This window comes from Mytilus californianus, unplaced genomic scaffold (genome assembly GCF_021869535.1).
Source record: "Mytilus californianus isolate M0D057914Y unplaced genomic scaffold, xbMytCali1.0.p SCAF_10, whole genome shotgun sequence".
NCBI lineage: Eukaryota > Metazoa > Mollusca > Bivalvia > Mytilida > Mytilidae > Mytilus > Mytilus californianus.
In genome coordinates this window covers 22,174,555-22,197,660 of record NW_026262582.1, presented here as the reverse complement: position 1 = coordinate 22,197,660, position 23,106 = coordinate 22,174,555, and the positions used below count along the sequence as shown (strand labels likewise).

At 33.1% G+C, this 23,106-nt stretch overlaps 1 protein-coding gene across 37 annotated transcripts in view; it reads right to left on the bottom strand.

The window, feature by feature from the left end:
* Positions 1–1,991: 1,991 nt before the first annotated feature.
* The window catches only part of LOC127717770 (tyrosine-protein phosphatase non-receptor type 23-like), a 74,981-nt gene continuing 53,866 nt past the window's right edge, over positions 1,992–23,106 (bottom strand). For all 37 annotated transcript variants that reach the window (XM_052223565.1, XM_052223571.1, XM_052223572.1 and 34 more), the window contains 6 exons: positions 13,937–14,001; positions 11,892–12,035; positions 11,065–11,246; positions 9,072–9,176; positions 6,712–6,911; positions 1,992–5,648 (listed from right to left, as the gene is read on the bottom strand). In XM_052223565.1, coding sequence (XP_052079525.1) covers positions 4,966–5,648; positions 6,712–6,911; positions 9,072–9,176; positions 11,065–11,246; positions 11,892–12,035; positions 13,937–14,001 — 1,379 coding nt within the window. In that variant the 3' untranslated portion in view covers positions 1,992–4,965. The remainder of the gene's footprint in view (positions 5,649–6,711; positions 6,912–9,071; positions 9,177–11,064; positions 11,247–11,891; positions 12,036–13,936; positions 14,002–23,106) is intronic.

Here is a 23,106-nt window from a genome sequence, read left to right as displayed (position 1 = left end):
TAATATGTTTTTTTTAAATAGCAAACTAAGTTCTTTTATAGAAAATTATGGCTACTTTAAGAAAAGTTTTAATTCATTAGTGGATGCCTGGTTTGAGGGGGTAATACCACCATTGTTTTCCCTCTAGTACGTCTCTCTTTACTTGGCATTTTTTTTTAATTGTGCAGATTTAGCTTTGTTTTAAATAAAGAAATACTTGGCATGAGTAAAATTATTTTCCCCCTATAAGTCTTTGTTTAATTGTCATGATTGTTATATTTCAAAAAAAATGTGCAGAATTTATCTATGTTTTAAATAAAGAAATACTTGACATAAATAAATGTCCTTTACTACAGTGAAAATATAGCATAACTTTTCAGTGCATATAAGAAAGTAAACATCACCAGAAGTTAACCAGTCAATTTCTCTCCCCCTTTTTTCCCTGTAGAATATAATATATTTTTATTGCTTTGTAACACCCAAGAAACATGTTTGGGTCTCAAAAAAACTTTTCTGCAATGAAATGGCGGATTTATTTCAAACAACTGTCAAATTAAATGGAATATAAAAAAAGATCAACCCTTTTTCGTATGAAACTGAATGTACTATGCTTTGGTAGTATGGTTATAAATCAATAACCATAGTTTGTGTCTTTGATGACTTTTATATTTCATTTTATATAGTATAAATTTAAAATATATTTATATTTCAAATATAAAATTTGAGTGTTTTTTTATATCATGTGTATTGAAAAAGAATGATAATTATTAAGGAAATGTTTTGAAATAATTTTCTTTCTGTGAAGACTTGATACCAAGCTTTGTACAGTAATATTGAAGAATTTCTCATCTATTTTATAGTTTTGTAAATTTAATGCAATATTTGTTTGAATAGACCAGATGTTTACACAGGTGTTAATGGAGCTTCCTCTATAATGCTCTACTTTCCTTATTATAAAAGTGCTATAGATTTGATTGACATCTTAATGGATCATGATAATTATTGTCACATAAACTGCTGAGAAGAGCCTACTGAAAAAGCTCCGAGCATCCTCCGAGCATGCTCGGAGCTTCCTCGTAAGAATAAATCTATGATCCCATATATATTTATCATACATGTATTGTTCTTCACTGTGCAATTAGTTGAATAAATAATAATATATAATATAATAAAATGCTCCGCTGGGCGCAGCTTGATACGACCGCAGAGGTCGAACCCTGAACAGTTGGGGCAAGTATGGACACAACATTCAAGCTTGATACAGCACTGAATTTGGATTGTGATTAAATATTTGACACAGCATAGGTTTCTGACACAGAATGAATGTGGTCTAAGAACTTAAAAACTTTTAATTTACCTATTCAAACCATATTATTATTTGCTTTTATATATAAATCAGAAATAACCAATTTAAAATGGAAAATTTTAAAGAAAAAAAAAATCCCTCCCCCAAATTTTTTGAACCCCCTTATGATTCATCACTCCCAAACTCAATCCCAGCCTTCCCTTTGTGGTATGGTACCTTGCAGTACAATTTCAGAGAGATCCATACACTTGAACACAGGTTATTGTCTGGAAACTAGAAAAATGCTTGTTTTTAGGTCCCTTTTTGGCCCCAAATTCCTAAATATTTAGGGCAATTACCCCCAAACCCAAACCCAGCTTTCCCTTTGTGATATAGAACCTTGTAGTACAATTTCATAAAGATCCATACACTTACACACAAGTTATTGTCCTGAAACTAGAAAAATGCTTGTTTTTTGCACCTTTTGGCCCCTAATTCCTAAAATTTTGAGGCAACTACCCCCAAAATCAATCCCAGCCTTCCCTTTATGGTATGGTACCTTGCAGTAAAATTTCAGAGAGATCCATACACTTGAACACAAATTATTGTCTGGAAACTAGAAAATGCTTGTTTTTAGGCCCCTATTTGGCCACAAATTCCTAAACGTTTAGGGCAATTACCCCCAAACTCAATTCCTGCTTTCCCTTTGTGATATGGAACCTTGTAGTACATTTTCAAAAAGATCCATACACTTTCATACAAGTTATTGTCCTGAAACTAGAAAAATGCTTGTATTTTGCCCCCTTTTGGCCCCTAATTCCTAAAATTTTGAGGCAATTACCCCCAAAATCAATCCCAGCCTTCCCTTTGTCGTATGGTACCTTGCAGTACAATTTCAGAGCACTTGAACACAAGTTATTGTCTGGAAACTAGAAAAATGCTTATTTTTGGCCCCTTTTTGGCCCCTTATTCCTAAACGTTTTGGGCAATTACCCCCAAACTCAATTCCAGCTTTCCCTTTGTGATATGGAACCTTGTAGTACAATTTCAGAAAGATCCATACACTAATACACAAGTTATGTCTGGAAGTTACAAAAATGCTTATTTTTGGCCCCTTATTCCTTAACTGTTGGTACCATAACCCCCAAAATCAATCCCAACCTTCCTTTTGTGGTATTGAACCTTATGGTAAAATTTCATAGAGATCCATTCACTTAAACTAAAGTTAGAGTGCGAAAAACCAATGTGTCTTCAGATGACGCCGACGCCGGACGACAACGACGACGACGCCAACATCATACCAATATACGACCAAAATTTTTTTAATTTTTGCGGTCGTATAAAAATAAACAAATAGTTCTTTGAATTCAATTATTTATAACAATCTCTTTCTTCATATTCTACATTCAATGCCATGATCTATATCATATTATTTCATCAGATGTTGCCTCAAGGCATACACCCCAAATGATATGTTTTAAAAAATTAAAAAGAATATTACCTCATCAAATTTTTACAAGGAAAACTACTGACATTTTGCAGCTAGGGGTCCAACCTGCCACAAAAATTAAACATAAGCACTATGGATATTTTCAACTAAAATTTATGTGTCAAGTCCGGAATTTAGTAACCACAAACTTGGCTCCTTGGTTCCTGTTAATCTTTTTTCATGATTAAAAAAAAAAAACATAATTTTGTGCCTTAGCATTTCAGAAATAAAATATAAATTCACAATTCACATTTTTTTTTTATAAATTTGTGTGTATAAGTTTATCTGTTTTCACTTATCCTGAAATTCCTCCTAACACTTTGAAAAATCCAGTTTGATATAGTTGACTTGATGCAAAAAAATAATTGTTTATGAATAATAATTCAAAATAATTCAATCATAAAAAGACCTCTGAGAAGCTCGACCAGTAAAATTAAATCACTAAGTTTTGGGACTGTCTAGTTTATATCATCAATGTAATGTGCTTATTCTTGTACACTTATACAGTCAAAACATGAAGGAAATAAAAAAAAGATCATTAAATTCACACTATAATGCCCTCTGATTATGTGTAAAAAGTTCATAAATATTGAAGGTAGATATTTTTATATATTATAGCTAAACTTTTGAGTGTGTACATACATGCACTTCATGCATAAAATCAAACTGTCAATTGGAAGTTTGTCATGTAAACCATGCATTCTCTATTAGCCTGGTTGTAAAATCAGAAACAGGGTATTCAGTCTGATATCCTTTTTTACCATTCCCATGATTTGATTAGATAATTATAGCAATTGTTGTTCTTTCAAAGTAAATTTCAAAATTTCATGGTCCATCTAGCAAAACAGCTAACTTCATGAACTTAATTCTAATGTTTTCTGTAAACACTTAAATATGTATGTTGTAAATAAATATATTTGCCGTCAATAAATACTGTAAATTCAGAAATGTTTGCAATGATTTCATTAATGGAAAAATTGCAACAGGATAGATTCTGCAAAAATAACCTTGAAAGCATTATTTGTATGCTACATTTCTTAAAATCAGAATAATTCATCCAGCATTTTTTCCATTGTAAAGAAAATCACAGTTACAAATGCATGCAAAAATTTACAAAACTGTACACAAATGTGCAATATGCAGTCCAGCACTTTTGTAAACTCTGATAAAACTGTGCATTAATTTATACAGTCTTAACATAATGCTTGGTATTCATCTTTTAAATATTATGCAGTCTGAATAAAAAACTTCATAATAACAAATAAAGCCCCAAAAGACATTTCCAAAATACAATATTCTTATCACAAAAGATGATAAAGTCTGAACATTTGACAGTAAAAATATGACAATTGCACAAATTGCATGCAAGCAAAGATATTTATCTTATTTCAATGTTAATTATCACTGACGAACAATAGCAACAAATGTTTTATACTAAAATATAAACATAATTTTATAATTTGACAGCAATAATTTTAATAGGGTATCAAAATCCCATCTTGTCAACTAAACAACTTTACTTTGAAAGGAGATTTCCTGGATGAGAGGTGTTTTTACTTTGGTAGGAGATTTCCTCTATGAGAGGTGTTTTTACTTTGGTAGGAGATTTCCTCTATGAGAGGTGTTGACTTTACTTTGATGGGAGATTTCCTCTATGAGAGGTGTTGACTTTACTCCTTAAATCCTTCATTATATAAACTGAATACTGTGATTCCTTTATTTTCGTGGATACCAACTTTCGTGGATTGATGAATAATTGCATTTTCGAAGATATTTGATTACATGGTTTCTACAGACAAGTCTACAAAAAATTCCTACTTCGTTGAACTTAAATTTGTTGTCTACCTATAGCCATGAAATCCATGAAATTTGGAATCCAACAAACAATAACGAATCCACAGTACCTCAAAAATAGCATTCAGAGGAGTTATAAATGGCTTCTAAACAGACATACACTCATTCAAAACCATATAATCATTGAAACACTTATAAACTGTGTAAGATTTAGACTACATATTTTGTAGGTCATCTTGTGCTTAAATTTCCCCATAAGAGGATTCGAGAAGTTGGTATGCATTGAATTTTATCGCAATTTGACGACCCTAAAATAAAGTGAAAAATGTACTTTATTGCAAAAATCCTCCAGAAATGACAGAAATAGACTTACACTGTAATACATGCTACAAAAAACTATATAAAAAAAATACAAATATTACTTTTTCATTGTCCAAAGTGGATCTATCGAACTAAAGGGATCATCTGAATCCAAATTATCACTTAAACCTGAAGTCTTTTCAAGAAAACTAGCTTTTGTTATTTTCTTTTTTCCTCCATCAGAGCCAAGTGTAAATGAACTTGGGTTCTGTAAATCCATCAATGACTGCAATTTCGGTGATCCCTCATGAGATCCATGTAAAGAACTGGGTTTCGGAGAACCTTCTCTAGACCTTATTTTATGTATCGGTGAACCTGTTATCTTTTCCGATTCTGATCCAACACTTAAAAGTGATGCATTAGAGCCAGACAGGGACCCAGTCAACTTTTGGTCACTATCCACACTCTGTCTAGCCGCATCTGTTCTTTGAACAACATCAGGTAAACTGCTCATTAAAGTTCCCTCCATTTTCTGATCTTCTGTCTTTGAAGGTAAAAAATGTTTCTGTTGCTTATCCACCTCCTCACTGGAGACTTCCTGTTTTGGAGTGACAGTTTTCTTTGGACTAGAATGTTGGTTTGATATACCTAAATGTAATCCAAGTCTTTCAACATTGCTCTTAAGATCATTTATACTACATGCTCCAAAAATGACATCATCTGTAGGTGTCCACTGGTATGACTTCTCTCCAGGATGAGGAAGCTTGTCTCCAAATGAAGCTTTACGAACCAATATTCCTTCTGTAAAAAAAACAATATTTTAGCAAATAAAATTAGTAAAATACATTATATATACTGTGGATTCATATATTATTTAGGACAAATGATATATAACTACCAATTCTATAGGTACTATACAATTAAAAATTATATCATAGAAGAAGCCAACAATATCTAAATTGTTTTACATCCGTCCTTTCAGGGGCCTTTTAAAGCTTGCTATGCGGTATGGTTTTTTCTTGTTGTTGGAAGGCCATACAGTGACTGATAGTTGCTAACTTCTTAGTCATTTAGTCTCTGGTGGAGTTGTCCCATTGGCACTCTTACCACATCTTCTTATTTTTTTAACAACAACCAATTTCTTACAATTGATTTACTAGAGGAGAGGCAGGGCAGTGATGGTCAGATTATAGAATAGCATGACAGAATTAATCATTGCTCAGCAGAACTTTGGTTTATGTTACCAGTATTGATCTGTTTTATTTCAACATCTTGTTCTTATCACCTTTCATTTCAAAAATATCTTCTGTATTAATCTAAAGAACAGAACTTGTAAACTTTTATCTCTACAATATTCAACTGTTCTGGAGAAAAACATAAATAAATGGTGCAATAGAACTTCCCTGTTTATGTTCTATTCAAAGGTTAATATAAATTTTATTGATTTTCAATATTTTAATATTTTACCATAGATTTCAGCTCGATTAAACCCTTGTATATGAATTTTAGACAATAATGCTTCAATAAAATAAAAATTTAAAAAATTCTGATAAACTCAAATTACTACAAAGATAATCAGTTTACCTAATAATTGATATTTATTTTATTTACTTTTATACCTAATGTAGTGTATACTATTGTAAACAGGAAACCAGTAAAATAGACCCCCTAACAAGTACACTGCCTTATGCCTTTAATTACAGGTCCAAGTGATTTGGGATTATGTGTTCATTTATGGTTAAGGCTTGTTCTATGTAGCGTTACAGCTGGGTTAGGGTAAGAATTAGTTAGGCATAGCTCTATATGGGTTAGGACCCCTAAAGTCAAAAGAAGGTTAAAATATTTTCTAAAATTTCCTACTTACGTTTTGCCAATATATCCTGAGCATGGTACAAGATAGCTCCGTAACAGAATTTGAGTTGGCTTTTCTCTCTGATGACATATCGACGTTGTTGTAACATCTTTTTACCAACAGTCTGGACGTTGATGATACCATTACCGTGATCTATCTCTTGCATTCCAGTATAAATCATCAGAAAGGTACCAGTTCTTCCTATACCATTACTGAAATTGTTAATATCAGTATATAAAATTCATAAAGGGTATTAATGAGTCCTTTGTCATGCCTATGACTGCTGTTGTCAGTGTAAAATCTTAAGGTTTACTGCCAAAAAATTCATAAAGGGCTCTGCTGAAAGTTTTTCCTGCGATAGCTGCTGTCAGTGTAAAAGTGTAATGTTGATTGCCAAAAACCAATTCCATTTATCAGTAAAGTACGGAAAACTAATGAAAAAATTAATAGTTTCTTCAGACAGTTTTTGTTCTAAAAAAATAATATGAAGGCCTAACAAAGTTATTGATGTCCAACAGAAAATTTTCAATCCAAAACTGAATTTAAAGTTAACTGCAAAAAGAATTAAGTTCATTTATTATGTTCCATGTCTCAGCTATTCCGAGTATAATTTCATAATGTAAATACAGAAACTATTGCTAGGCTTTTATTATTAATGCAAATAATGCAATTGGGTGAAAATCTCAACAAGAACTCCCATTCTGACATCTGATATATATATATATACCTTAATGCAGATTTTCCTGAAATCTCAATTTTTGTCCATTCTTCAGAAATCACAATAATAAATGTATGCAAAAAATATATGAATTTACAGTAGTTGGAAATAGTTGTTTATTGGGTCTGCTTTAAGGATACCCTAAATCTCAATTTCCTACTATTAAGTCATGTACAATGTAACACCAGAACATGAAAATCATATTATCATGTCTATAAATACATATTCTACCATAATACCACTTTTGATATTTATCTCCTCTAGATTGAAAAAAAAGAACTTTAAGACAAGCATTTAAAAAATATGAAAATTCAACTGCAAATAAAATTTGATTAACATCATAATTCGGCCACTTTTTTCAACTGCAATTAAAATTTGATTAACATCATAATAGTAAGATTAAGTTGTAACATCTGTTAATCTATTGATTAAAAATAAAACTAAGAGTATAATGCTCTTTATAATAAAAGATTTGAAAAATCACACAAAAATTAAATCAATGTGCGATTCAGAAAAAATATCAAACTGATTAGAAAGTTTAAATGCAAATAGAAATATCTGAAATAAATGGAGAATATGTCCATGGGACACAGACGATGCCCCCACTTGCATTTAACATTATAAAGGGATATTACTCAAGAACTGTATAAGTGACACTACCTAAATTTGTACTTGATCTGAGTTTTGTGGTAATAAGCATTGTTTACAAGTTTCATAACAATTAGTTGGGGCAAACTTAAGTTAGAGAACAGAAACGAAGAATTCAGCAATTTTTCCATTTGTAAAGATGCATAACTCTAGAAAAGTAAAAGTGACACCACCAAAATTCAAACTTGATCTGTGTTTTGTGGTAATTAGCACTGTGCATATGTTTCATTACTTTTGGTAGAGGCAAACTAAAGTTATAGAACGGAAAAGAAAAATTCAGTAATTTTTCCATTTGTAAAGGGACATAACTCTAGAACGGTAAACGTGACACCACCAACTTTCAAACTTGATCTGTGTTTTGTGGTTATAAGCATTGTGTATAAGTTTCATAACATTTGGTTGAAGCAAACTAAAGTTAGAGAAAGGAAACGACTAATTCAGTACTTTTTCCATTTGTAAAGGGGCAGAACTCTAAAACAGTAAAAGCGACACCACAAAAATTCATGACATTTGGTTGAGGCAAACTAAAGTTAGAGAACGGAAACCAATTTTGGGACGTTCGGACGGACGTATGGACGTACAGACGGACAAGGGTAAAACTTAATGCCCTCTCTGATCGGCAGGGGCATAAACATGTTTTTTTTTATTGTGACAAAAGAGTAAATATTTTGAAAGTGACAACTGAAGGTGTTTAATGAAGTCTATAAAATAATCACATTGATTTCATCAGTAACAAGTGAAGTACAGGATATTATAGAACCTGAAAAACACAAGATATGGAAATGTTATCAGATACTGTACAAAGATAAGTAATCCTTATATAAAATGATTATCTACCCTATAAACATTTTCTCTCTCATGTGCATACACTGTTCCTTAATCTATTATGCTGTATTTAACTGATTATTTTATTGGCTTAAAATAATATTGTAATAATTGTATGAAATTTCAACCCCTCAAGGGTCCATGATTGGTGAGTAAATGATTTCTATCTTTATTTCTATACCTGCAGTGAACCATGACAGGTTTTAGAAGACTTCTCTGCTGTCTGTAGAAGTTATGGACTTCATTGATAAACTGTAACACACTAGGAACCTTCTCTGGAAACCCACTGTAATCAAAATGGAAATGAACTATTTTTTTTCTTTTCAAAGCCTTTGAATTACACACCACAATTAAATTTAAAGTTGATAGAAACTCCATGGTCTATACACATTTGAATATTTTAAAATCAACACAAAAATGTGCAAAAAATTACAAAAAGACTGTACATGTTAACACATACATCCCAACCTGGAAGGACAGTGTTTGTAGTGTTTGTGTAACATTATCCCTTTATCTATTTGAAGGTCAGTTTGTGTACTGTACATGTAACATATATATATATATCCCTGCATGAAAGGTCAGTCTGTGTATTGGAGATGTAAACACATCCCCCACCTGGAATACTAGTTTGTGTACCATACCTGATCATGTAACATATCTGCACCTGAATGGGCAGATTGTGTACTTTACATGTAACATATATATATTTCCATCTGAAAGATTAGTTTGTGCAGTGTACAGGCCAGTTTTTATACTGTAGATATACATTTCCCTACCTGACAGGCCAGTTTGTGTACTGTAGATATTACATTTCACTACCTGACAGGCCAGTTTGTGTACTGTGTATATTACAATTCCCTACCTGACAGGCCAGTTTGTATACTGTAAATGTTGCATTTCCATACCTGAAAGGCCAGTTTGTGTACAGTAGATATTACATTTCCCTGCATGACAGGCCAGTTTGTATACTGTAGATGTTGCATTTCCCTACCTGACAGGCCAGTTAATGTACTGTAGATATTACATTTCCCTACCTGATAGGCCAGTTTGTATACTGTAGATGTTGCATTTCCCTACCTGACAGGCGAGTTTATGTACTGTATATATTACATTTCACTACCCGACAGGCCAGTTTATGAACTGTAGATATTATATTTCCCTACCTGACAGGCCAGTTTATGTACTGTAGATGTTGCATTTCCCTACCTGACAGGCCAGTTTGTGTATTGTAGATATTACATTTCCTACTTGACAGGCCAGTTTATGTACTGTAGATATTACATTTCCCTACCTGACAGGCCAATTTTTGTACTGTAGATATTACATACCCTACCTGACAGGCTAATTTTTGTACTGTAGATGTTGCATTTCCCTACCTGACAGGCCAATTTATGTACTGTATATATTACATTTCCCTACCTGACAGGCCAGTTTTTGTACTGAAGATGTACTATAGTCCTCCCAGTCTTTGTCTGTTGGTGTTGTAGGTAGATAATTACATTTCCCTACCTGACAGGCCAGGTTTTATACTGTAGATGTAACATTTCCCCACCTGACAGGCCAGTTTGTATACTGTAGATGTTACATTTCCCTACCTGACAGGCCAGTTTTTATACTGTAGATGTTACATTTCCCTTCCTGATAGGCCAGTTTGTATACTGTAGATGTAACATTTCCCTACCTGACAGGCCAGTTTTTGTACTGTAGATGTACTATAGTCCTCCCAGTCTTTGTCTGTTGGTGTTGTAGGTAGATAATTCTCTCTGTCCACAATTGTGTGTCTTTCAAGCTCTGTAGTGTTAATGTAATAGGACCATGGTGTGTTAATTTGCCTTTCTCTGGTGGCCAATATTCAGGAAATTTCCCTACCTGACAGGCCAATTTATGTACTGTATATATTACATTTCCCTACCTGACAGGCCAGTTTTTGTACTGAAGATGTACTATAGTCCTCCCAGTCTTTGTCTGTTGGTGTTGTAGGTAGATAATTACATTTCCCTACCTGACAGGCCAGTTTTTATACTGTAGATGTAACATTTCCCCACCTGACAGGCCAGTTTGTATACTGTAGATGTTACATTTCCCTACCTGACAGGCCAGTTTTTATACTGTAGATGTTACATTTCCCTTCCTGATAGGCCAGTTTGTATACTGTAGATGTAACATTTTCCTACCTGACAGGCCAGTTTTTGTACTGTAGATGTACTATAGTCCTCCCAGTCTTTGTCTGTTGGTGTTGTAGATAGATAATTCTCTCTGTCCACAATTGTGTGTCTTTCAAGCTCTGTAGTGTTAATGTAATAGGACCATGGTGTGTTAATTTGCCTTTCTCTGGTGGCCAATATTCAGGAAATTTCTATAATATTCCAATTATAAGATTTGTTATCTTCCACAGAAAAAAACAAGTTGGCAGCTGATTAAATGAAAGTAAAATATGATTTATAAAACCTTTATATAAATGTAGCACCACTGAATTTTGACACACATTACCTAGCACCTCTAGAGCAAGTTTTTGAAGAGAGAAGTGTTTGTAGGTTTATTTCTCATTGACATATTCCCCATTTCTCAGGAGCACCTAAGATCATCCAAGGTTTTTGGTGGAGTTCGTGTTGCCTAGTCTTTACTTTTCCATGTTGTGTTTTGTAGACTTTTGTTTGTCTTTTGTTCGTTTTTCATCTTTCGCCATGTCATAGTCAGTTTGTCTTCAACTCATGATTTACATATCACTTTGGCGTCTTTCTTTCAAAGTTAAATAATTATGGTTGTCCCTTGGCTGTACAAATATGTTAAATATGCTAGTTACCAATCTGTCACCACAAAAATATTGTTGTTGTTGCTTTTTGGTAAAAGAATAGAATTAGGAAATTGCTCATTTCAGCTTTAAATCATTGGAAAAATATGTTTAAAAAAGTGGTTTTGTATTTTCTAAATTCTGTACCATATTTCTCAAGTTAGTACAGATCAAGCAATTAGTTATTTTTAAAATCAATTATTAACATACCTTTGTGTCTTTGTTTTCCACTTCACTTGACAGCATAACAATGACCTCTGACCCCTGTTCATATACCATTAACCAGAAGTCAAACATAGTGGAGTGCAATGGAGCTTGTGTGGCAATAAATTTAGGACAAGATTCTGCCAAATCCTGAAAATAAACATATGAATGTTTAAATCCAAAAATTGGGGAATGAAAAACAAACACACTACATTCTTATCTAAAGTCAAGGCTTCTTCAAGGTTTCTCTCTTGCACCTATTGGGGACCTTTAGCAACTCATACTCTTATTACTCATTGTATGCTTACAAGTACTTTTAAGTTTTTCTTAGTCATCATATTCCACTGATTGATTAATTGTGTTTAACACCACTTTCAGCTCTATTAACTTTATCATAGCTGCCAGTTTTTATTGGTGCAAGGAGTTGGAGTGACTGAGAGAACCACCAATCTTTGGCAGGAAAACTGATAATCCTAGTCAATTAAGATAGGAGTCCAACCTACCTGCCACAAGTGGGTGGTGATCTCACAAGCTAGGTGTTGACAGGCTAGTTATCAGTTTTGACAAACTAAGACCACTCGCCCATTGAGCCCCCCGCCCCTAATCCCCATCATGTTTTAGATGAGTAACAACAGAATATGATTTTAACTCATGGTGGTGTTTCAAATTTATATTCAGATGTTTACTTATGTGTTATAGTATTCTTTTATTTGTCTTTATTAATATTACTTTTACTGTTAAGTCTGTTTTTTTAGATATCCATTTGACGTGACTCTGTGCTTATGTATCCCGTCATACTTTGAACGACAAAATTATTTTATTTATTAATATTACTTTTACTGTTAAGTCTGTTTTTTGAGATATCCATTTAACGTGACTCTGTGCTTATGTATCCCGTCATACTTTAAACGACAAAATCATTTTATTTATTAATATTACTTTTACTGTTAAGTCTGTTTTTTGAGATATCCATTTGACGTGACTCTGTGCCTATGTATACCGTCATACTTTGATCGACAAAATTATTTTATTTATTAATATTACTTTTACTGTTAAGTCTGTTTTTAGTGATATACATTTGATGTGACTCTATACTTATGTATCCCGTCATACTTTGAACCACATTATTATTTTATTTATTAATATTATTTTTACTGTTAAGTCTGTTTTTTGTGATATCCATTCTACGTGACTCTGTATTTATATATCACGTCATACTTTGAAAGACAAAATTATTTTATTTATTAATATTACTTTTACTGTTAAGTCTATTTTTAGTGATATACATTTGACGTGACTCTGTACTTATGTATCCCGTCATACTTTGGACCACATTATTATTTTATTTATTAATATTACTTTTACTGTTAAGTCTGTTTTTTGTGATATCCATTTTACGTGACTCTGTATTTATGTATCCCGTCATACTTTGAACGAAAAAATTATTTTATGTCTATCTGTGCGAATTTCAAACGCATGATTTTACGCTAGTACTTAAAACCTTCCATCCTTTATGGGTGGATTTTACATAGATAAATAAAATCGTATAATATAAGCAAAATGAGGATGTTAAATTTGATGTATGCCTTTTTGTGCTTCTTCGTTACATTTGTTTGTTTTTATAGTGATTAAGATGATAACACAATGTTGACTGCTGTACCCCTATTTTTGACATTTGTACCTATTGTGTCTGTTTGTTTTGTTCACGCATTGTTGTCAATATAATGGAATTTGATGCGACTGTCATACAAGTGAGAGGTTTCAGCTAGCTATAAAACCAGGTTCAATCCACCGTTTTCTACATAAGAAAATGCCTGTACCAAGTCAGGAATATGACAGTTGTAATCCATTTGTTTGATGTGTTTGAGCTTTTGATTTTGCCATTTGATTGGGGACTTTCCTTTTTAAAGTTCAGTATTTTTGTGATTTTACTTTTTACAACATTGATTTCTGGATTTCTTTTAAAAGAATAAAGCAAACATTAAAATTTTTTGATAAGTATGGTTATTTTAAATGTGAATATAGCAAGTTCTAAGACAATAATGACTTACATTTATCCAGCTAGCGTTTATATAATCATCTTTATGTTGTGTCAGTAATACCCTGGACATATCATCTTGAAAAAATGTAAATTTATCCTTAATTTTCTCAACATGTAATAATTTAAAATACCTAAAAATTAATTCAAACTTTCTGATCATTCAATCACTTCAAAATATCTTCATGCTTTTATCCAATGAAAATCTAACTGTTTTTGTCTATGTAATTGAAAGTAACTTTTGAACAGCATTTTATTACACTGAATATTATATGAAAGATTGATGCAATATATTGTTGTTATAATTTCTTTATAAATTTTCTGTTAAATGAATGATGCAACCTATCACTGGTAGACCTATTTGGCAAATGACCGCGATTTTTGGATAATCTGCGCGGAACGGAAAATAATTAGAGGTTCATCGTAAATTTGCTGTGTCACAGAAAATTATGCATGTCATCCGGAGATTTACCGTGTCGGCGGGAATTTGCCGTTTGTCCGATAAAACTGGTGTGTATTGAGTCATTGATAGAACCAGTGATGCGTGAGCGACGGTTATAAATAGATCGTTGTATATAGATGTTTACATAATCCATTATACAGTGTCGACGGGAATTAGCCGTTGGTCCGATAAAACTGGTGTGTATTGAGTCGTCAATAGAACTATTGGTGCGTGAGCGACGGTTATTAATAGCTCGTTGTGATATATACAATGTTTACAGTCAGATAAAAAAAAACTGTCTTATTACCCTTTTCAGTCGAGATAATAAAGTTACTTAATATTTAAATATCGAATTTGGTTATTGTTCAATAAAGAAAAATCTATTTTAATGTGACCGATGAACAGGATGAATACACGCGGTAACTTTGAAATACACAACTACAAATATTCTCACCTTGTAAAATTCTTCTTTATTGTCATGTTTAGAAAAGAAATCAGTTCCTGTACTAATAGTCTTATTACTGTAGATGCCGTAATCCAGCAAGATGTCACATACTGATTTGAGACTTGTTTAATAGAAAAATATATGTATATGTCCGAGGCCAGAGATCATTTAAATTTCATTGGCAAATATGAATTTTTACTACGATCTGATTTACCTGTGTGATCCATTAATCTTTATTAATGAAATGCACATTTATACTCCTAGGGTTGAAGGCATATATAAACAAAACAACATGATTCGATGAGATAATAACAAGTTGCGAATTGTAGTCCGAATGTGTATACTAGTATATATATAGGAACATTTGGACATTATTTCATATTCATAATTAATTAGTTCATCCGTCATTTGTTTTATTGAATTACTATTCAACTGTGGTTATACAAAAAGAACCGTTTATTGGAACTAAATACAATGAACCATCTGTTTATTTGATACAGGTGTCAACATTGAATTGAAGCTTTACATTTCTGACGGACAGGGGAAAGTTTTAACCTTAGTTGATATCAGGGGTCAACTGGTATAGCAGTATGTTGGTAATACACCGACCGTCGTTTCATAATATGTATATGTATTTACGCAAAATGCAGTCCTTTCAAACTCGATTTCGCTAACTCGTAGGTTGTCTTTTAGACAAAAAAGTTCCATTTAAAAGATATGAAAGTTGCGTACATGTATACCTCAATGCACGTCTTGTTAGCTAATCTGTTACATTGTGAAAAATAAATAAGTTCTAATTAAAAGATTGGAGGGTTATTTTACATGAATAAAAGTTTTTCTGATCATTATTGTTTTTCAATTATTTTTGAGAGTGCGATCTTAAAACTAAGTTCGTTCTGACATGCATGGAATATTTGCCACTGGAAGTTAAGCAACCAACAATCACTCATCTTAAAATAAGCCTGAGAGATAATATTCTTTTAAATTTTAATTGTTAGACAGTTTCTCCGTTTATTATAAAGCACTTTCAGGTGTAATGTTAAAGTGTATATTATATACATTCCGGGATGAGATTAATTTACTATAATTGCCAACAAAAAAAAAAGAAATGATGTTACGTTTCTTTTAATTAAAAATTAGACTGTAACGAATGTAGACCGAACATTTTAAATAATGAAATAATGCACGCCAAAAATATCTGTAATCAACTTGATCTTAAACTTGACTTAGCTCACAAAAGAGAATGTTAAAAATAACTCAGATCAATTGTGTCGACTGCACGAGATTTTCCAACGGCGGGAAATATCATGTAACTATAAACACAGGTGATGTTACTGACCGATTGTGGAATGTCAATTTAGGGTTAAATTTGATGTGTAATGATTGACATTATTGTGCGCGTTAAAGTTGAGGCTCTAGAAGGTTCATTTCAATTTATAACCGAAAATCTAAAATCAAGTTTTTTTTTCAAATCAACGTTTAAGTTTTGAATCTTGTGGGAGGGAAACTTTATTTTATTTGTTTTTTAGGGGCAAAGGGGGTTACCATAAAAGTCTATAGGAAAATTAAATAAAACAATTTCGAAGGTCACAACTTGTAAACTAATGAAAACAATAATATAGCGAATTAAATAACTGTTATTAGATTGCAATAACATGACGGTTTTTTTTTGTTTCGGGAGTGGGAGTGTGATTACCTTATATACTTGAGATGTTCCATTTTCGGCATTATTTGTATTAGTTTAACTTGTTCTCGGTGGCGGATCCAGATTTTTTTATATAAGGGGAGGGGGCACTAACTGCTAATCATTCTTTAGTGATTCCCTATATAATCAACATTTATTTTCCAACAAAAAGGGGGTGGGCACCGTGCCATTCCCCCTATATAGCCGACTGAGCAATGTATAGCCAGTCAAGGTCGTTAAAAACTTCCATATATATGTATAGCCAGTCAAGGTCGTTAAAAACTCCCGGTTCTATTAGTTTCATTATATCTTCATCAGCATAACTGTATCGGGAGCATTCGAGTAAGGTAGCACTCCATAGATAGGTGTGTAGTTTCGCATGTATGACACAAGCGCTGCAGTTGGCCTAATATATTAGAAGGCCAGGATCGGAAGATTATTAAACATTCTGTGGCTCAATTTTAATTTTATTTTCTAACTGTGAAGTGCTACCTAAGCCGTGGCCTGCAGAACCCTACTCATATTTTTAAAGGGTGTTCCAAAAGCACATTAAACCACTTCCAGCATTATACAGGTCGTGAGGTACAATTTGATGGGGAGGAGATTTCAATTGCTGTTCGTTGGGTTAATTTCCTATAACTACAAATTTTCGTTTTTTTTTTCATCAGATTTGCCCGAATTGTCTATTCTGTTAACTCCATGTAGACCCTCATACGCAATGTTTTGTCTTTTTTTTACCACGAATATTTATATTTGTCAACAAATTAGACAACTTATTTAGTTATTTTTTGTATGTCGAGGATAACTTCAATGTAATTAAAAATCGATCTCTCATCGCTCCCGTTTTCTGATATCTTGTCAAGTTGATTTCCAAATGTTTTTTTTTTTATTTAAGAATTGAATGCTTCTTTTTGTAACTTCATTTGGGTGTAAAAGCGTTGGCCGAAGTACCTTTTGTATGAAGCGCGGAAGCGCTTCATTCTAAAAATGTGCGCACGGTCAATGCTTTTACACCCCTATGAAGTTACAAAAAGAAGCATCCAATACTTATAATTACATTGTTAATTAGCTAGGATCATGAAAACACGATTTTTATCATTTTTTTATTTAATTTGCCTGTGCATTTTACTGTTGGATCTCGTGTCATCATGAATGATAAATTTCATTGTGTAATGAAGTTGATTAAGGAATAACGGGAGATTTCAGTTAGCCACTAAGAATAACGTATTATAATGAAACATACATCTAATGTAATTATATATTTGTACCACTTATTTTATATTCAGATTATAAAAATAATCCCGAATACAAGTACTCCAAATCCCTGATAGCCCCCCTGAAACACCATACCTATATCAATTTAATTAATTCTTAAGACAACCATTTAACTTCAAAGGGGTGGGTGACTGCTTTTTTCCCCTCATAAAATCATATTCTGATCCCCAATTTGATGAGAGAAAAAAATATTTTGGTCAGGCAGATGACAAAAAAATATTCTGAATTCCAGATTTCCCCATACCGTTTATTTTGAGAAAAAAATTGCTTGGTAACAGTGGGGAATAACGTTGTGTTCCAAATGATTTCTGACTCAGACCAAACCCCCTAACCCCTTGAATTTAAATGTTGTTCCTATACGCGTTACTATCATGAATTTTCTATGTTTCATGTATATTTCAGGTCAGGTCCCAGGACATACGCTGTGTTCAAAATTATAAAAACGTAGAAAATTTATGATTCGTGTACGTGTAATATGTCTCAAGAAAATGGATTGAATTAAGTACTATAATCATTTTTTTTATTTATACAAAAATACACAAAGGCAATGAAAACCGTGTGTGCGCCAAGAACGGTCAATACGTATGACAACTCGGGGGCTGATTTAGGGGGGTGGGATGGGGGCAGGTTGTCCAGGTCCCTCCTTATGAAACTACATATTTGGTTAATTCAGACTTTTATTTGCACCTACCCTAATAATTCAGTCGTCATATTCCGCTGATCTACGATTACTTCATTAACAAGTATATAGGAGAAATCGATTACGGGGAGAGACTGAATTTTTCGGGTTTAGTTCAACTCCGACCTTCTTTAGTTTGTACAATATAGCAAGTCTATTTAATCCATTTCTCCGCTGTTTTCGTTATATATAGCACTTTCGTCATACTTAGGCTAGGTCTCAAAGAGTGGGTCATAGATATAAACATATCTAGAAAAATGCTGTGAAGGTAATATCTTGGATGTGCCAACTAATAAACGTGTCAACGCTGTACCATAGGATTTGTATAGTAATATGAAATTTCAGGGTATTGGTGCATGGTCAAGTGGTTAATTAAACTTGGATTATCAATGAGCGAGAATTAATGGCCATTTTAAATCAATCATAAGATAATGGTGATTGCACTTTTTTATTATTATTAAATAATGAAAGCTTTTTCAGAGGGACGTAAAAGGGGGCGTTCCTGCACGGAAGAACGCGAAATAACATTGCCATTTCACGATGAACGAACAATTAAAAATGTCTTGCACGTTGATCTTTTTACCGATTTCACGAAACACGGTGAATAACGAACCTGTTTTCACAGCTGCACATGAAATAAAAATGGCAAAACAAGTTGCACGATTATATATAACCCTTTACCACCCTCTTTTCAGATATAGGGAGTGACGGACAAAGTTTTAACTCTTAATGAAAGTGTTCTTTAATTCATAAGTAATAAAACATAAAATTAAAGGCAAGTTAGGCCCTTCTGTCAAACGGGAAAGATGCGCTTGAAAAATAAGTGGCTGGGTACCAGTCTTCACGATAAACTTTTGAATCCACAAGCCGGAAGCTCAATTTTACGAACATTTAAGTTGGAATCTGTTGGCATGTAGAGAAGAATTTTACAAGCCCCAAAACAATTCTGTACGCCATGGCTGTAGGACTCGTGGTTAAGCTCGAAGACTGGGGTACGAATTAATTTTAATAGTAGTTCACCATGCAAGACCGAATGTATAAATACAATATAGTTTTAAATATAGTGTGGCAGAAGCGGATTTAGAAGGGGCAGGTCCCCCCTTTTCTGGAAAAAAAAATTTGGTTGATTATGTAGGGAATCACTGAAGCATGACTAGAGCGAGCCCCCTTTTAGGCAGCCAATGCATATGAAAATTTCTGGATCCGCCACTGGTGTGCTAGCTAATAAATGATATATTTTTTACTACTTTTATTTTTTTTAATCCTTGGTCCGTCTATGTGAAATAATCTAAGTTTCATCAGGTACTCACGCGGAGAAATAAAATATTGAAGTGATTTGAGTACCGATAAATTAAATGTCTCCTTGGTAGCTGGTATCCCTTGAGGGATTAATAAATTGAACTCAGGCCATAAAAAAGAATATGTTTGTTTGCCCTAACCCTACCTATCCAGAAAAAAGCTGCTGCTCAAAATCTTTTATTGCCCTGATTTGAAAAGTTTTTTTTAAATCAGATAGTCCTGTATACTTAAACATATCTGATACTTCAACTTCTCTTTGCCGAAAAAAGAAAGAAAATGCCTGCCTACCTACCTATCTACCCACTGTCTCTACCTTTGGGTAGGGTTTGGGCAAACTAAAATATTTTTTTAGTGTGGCCTCATGTGTGTCGGAATAGGTATAATAAATATATTTCATTTTACAGTATTTTAGTTTTTATGATTATTAATCAACTTATGGTACGGTAATAACTTTTATTTAGTTTTTTTTTTATTTTTCTTTTGTGTCAATTTCAATTTGTCCTCGTTCTGTGAACAAAATAACACGGCTACACATTTTAAAAGACAAAACACAATTATAATTCGATCAACACTTTGACTTATTATACTAACTTAGCATAAAAAACCCAGATAAACGAGATGCATGCTCCAGATATTCTATAGAATTTTTAATTCACCAGTAAATCAGAAAATTATGTCCATCTTCAACATTTCTTTTTTCATTTGATGTGTGTTATATCATTTTGAATATCTTACAATGCACATAAAAAAAGACTAGGTTTTTGCGATGTCCAATATTACGTGCGATGATGCGTAGCTGCATGGTAGATACTACATGAATTACATCATTTTGATTATCTTTGAAATCACTCACACGTGGCGGTGTACACATAACACACAATATATAGACAATAATAGTGCATTGACTTGACATATCAACGATATAAGGATGAGGCTTAGAAACAGGGAAATGCGAGGCTCTGCCGAGCTTTTTCCCCGTTTCGGGCCGAATCCTTATATCGTTGATATGTCAAGTCAATGCACTATTATTGTCTTTATACTGCAATCTAAAAAAAAACATTTTCATTTGTTTTTTAATGTGTTAATGTTATTATTTGATTTAAATATTGGGAAACTTCCCCCTTTTATAAAAAGGCCTCATATCATGCAGGCGGGGAAATATACATAACAATGAAATGTACATTGCCTGTTGAAACCCGCAGTCGATGGTGAACGAATTTGTTTGAGAATGAACTAAAATATCAACAATAAGCATAAAACCTAATGATTTATAGTTTGCAAACCAAAAGTATTAACAAGTGAAATATGTTTTTTTTCTAAAAATTGCAAAAGAAATAAGTTTGAGTCGTTGCATACATTGGAAACAAGAACAGGTTGAATAGGTCGTATGAATAATTAATTATAATTTCGGCAATTTCTATTTAAATATTCATGAGGAAAAGTGATATCAGGTCAGTGATTGTATATGACATAGAAATATACGGTCAACGCATTTTGACTGCTCAAATAGAACGAGTGCAGTATAAATGACTTTAAATACCTGGGGCAATTTATACTTCTGTTTATTGTCCCTTTAACTAGCCAGTGTATCTGTGTATAATGTATTTACCGACCGTGCAAGGGCTGTATAGCCAGTCAAGGTCGTTGAAACCTCCATTTGTTATGATGTATCTCTGGCTCCATTGATAGACTCCCATAATATAGTCGAGTGCGGATCCCGGATTTTGAAAAAAATGTTGGAGGACGAAAAGACAACATTAGAAATGGGACTAATGTATGTGTATGAAGTTTATATTATGCATATACCATTGAAGCAGCCTCGTTGATAAATTGTCATCTAAGACGGTATAAATTAAAATTCTGTATGACATGTCACGAAGAGGAGTCGAGATATATGCGACATATTTTATTATATGTCCTCACAAAGGTGGTCTATTTCACATGTTTTCGGACATTAAATCTATTTCTTGTGTGACAGTTTGCTGACTGTTAATGTTCATCATAACCTTTTCGCAAATAGGGCCGTATTTACACTACAAATTTCACTCTGAGTACAGACAAACCTGTGCATCTTGAAAATTTTTAGAGTATTGGGTGGGGGGGGGTAGGACCTTTATCGGGACTCCGGGATCGGGTGTTTTTAAGCTCGGGATTTCGGGATCCGGGAATTCTTTTTTCGAATTTCGGGATGTCGGGATTTACATTTTTTTAAATTCGGGACCTCGGGATTCCATGTTTTTAAGCCCGGTATTTCGGGATCAGGACCCCTACTACCCCCCTCAGTATGGCAGGACCTAGATAAATAAAATTTAAATGCATTTTAAGTTTCAGAATATTGAAAACTTTACTAGATTTTGCTATTCATTTTTTTCGTTCCTGCAGAAGGTGCCAAAATAAACTAAGGTGGAGAGAATCGGAGACGTTAAGGGCTTGAATAATTCGAGTTAGGTAATTACATGGTCCGAGGACACAGTTATCGTTCTTTGGTTTTTGTTTACCTAAAGTCGTGGTGTGAACAGTGTGTAACTAGCATTTTTTTTTTATAATACACTTTCCCAATTTATTTCTTGATATCTAATGCATGAAATTTTATGTAAGTGGATGAAATTACATATTAAAAAAAATTGGGTGCTGAATCTTTATGTTAACAGAGACATATAAATTGTATTATATGTCTCTGATGTTAAGTAGTGATTTGGTCCAGTTAAAAAAGGTCAAATATTAGTACGTCTGAAGCTGTCTAACAGAATTTGAGACCCCCTTAACACAGAATTGTCAATAATATGAGTTATCTAGAGCGTTAATACGTTACAATTGACTTGGAAAGAGCCGATTTTTAAATTGAATTGATTAATTCAAAAGGCTTGGGCAAATAACATTTGAGAACGTAACTTTATAGCAAGGAACTATAGCGTATGCAGATTTTCTTTGAACACATACGAGGGTCTTGAATATTGGGGGAAAGGGGTGTCTTTCAATCCTGTTTGTCTTTTAATTTGTAAGTCATTTTTTCTCTATTCTTCATATTTTTCTCTATTCCTTATTTTCTTGGCGTCTATTTTCTTCACTTTATTTGGCCCTTTGTTGTGCACTTTTTGTCCATTTATATTCTCTATTCTTCTATAAATCCTATCCAGACCCTCATAAACATACACAATCAATATGTTCCGCTCCTAACCCCAGTTGACATGGATATAGACAATTGTCATCCATGGGGTTTTTCTCATCTGTTGTGATGATATAACATTGCTAAACGAGTCCGTTATAAAAAAAGATGTGGTAAGATTGGCAATGAGACAACTCTCCACAAGAGACCAAATGACACAGAAATTAACAACTATAGGTCACCGTACGGCCTT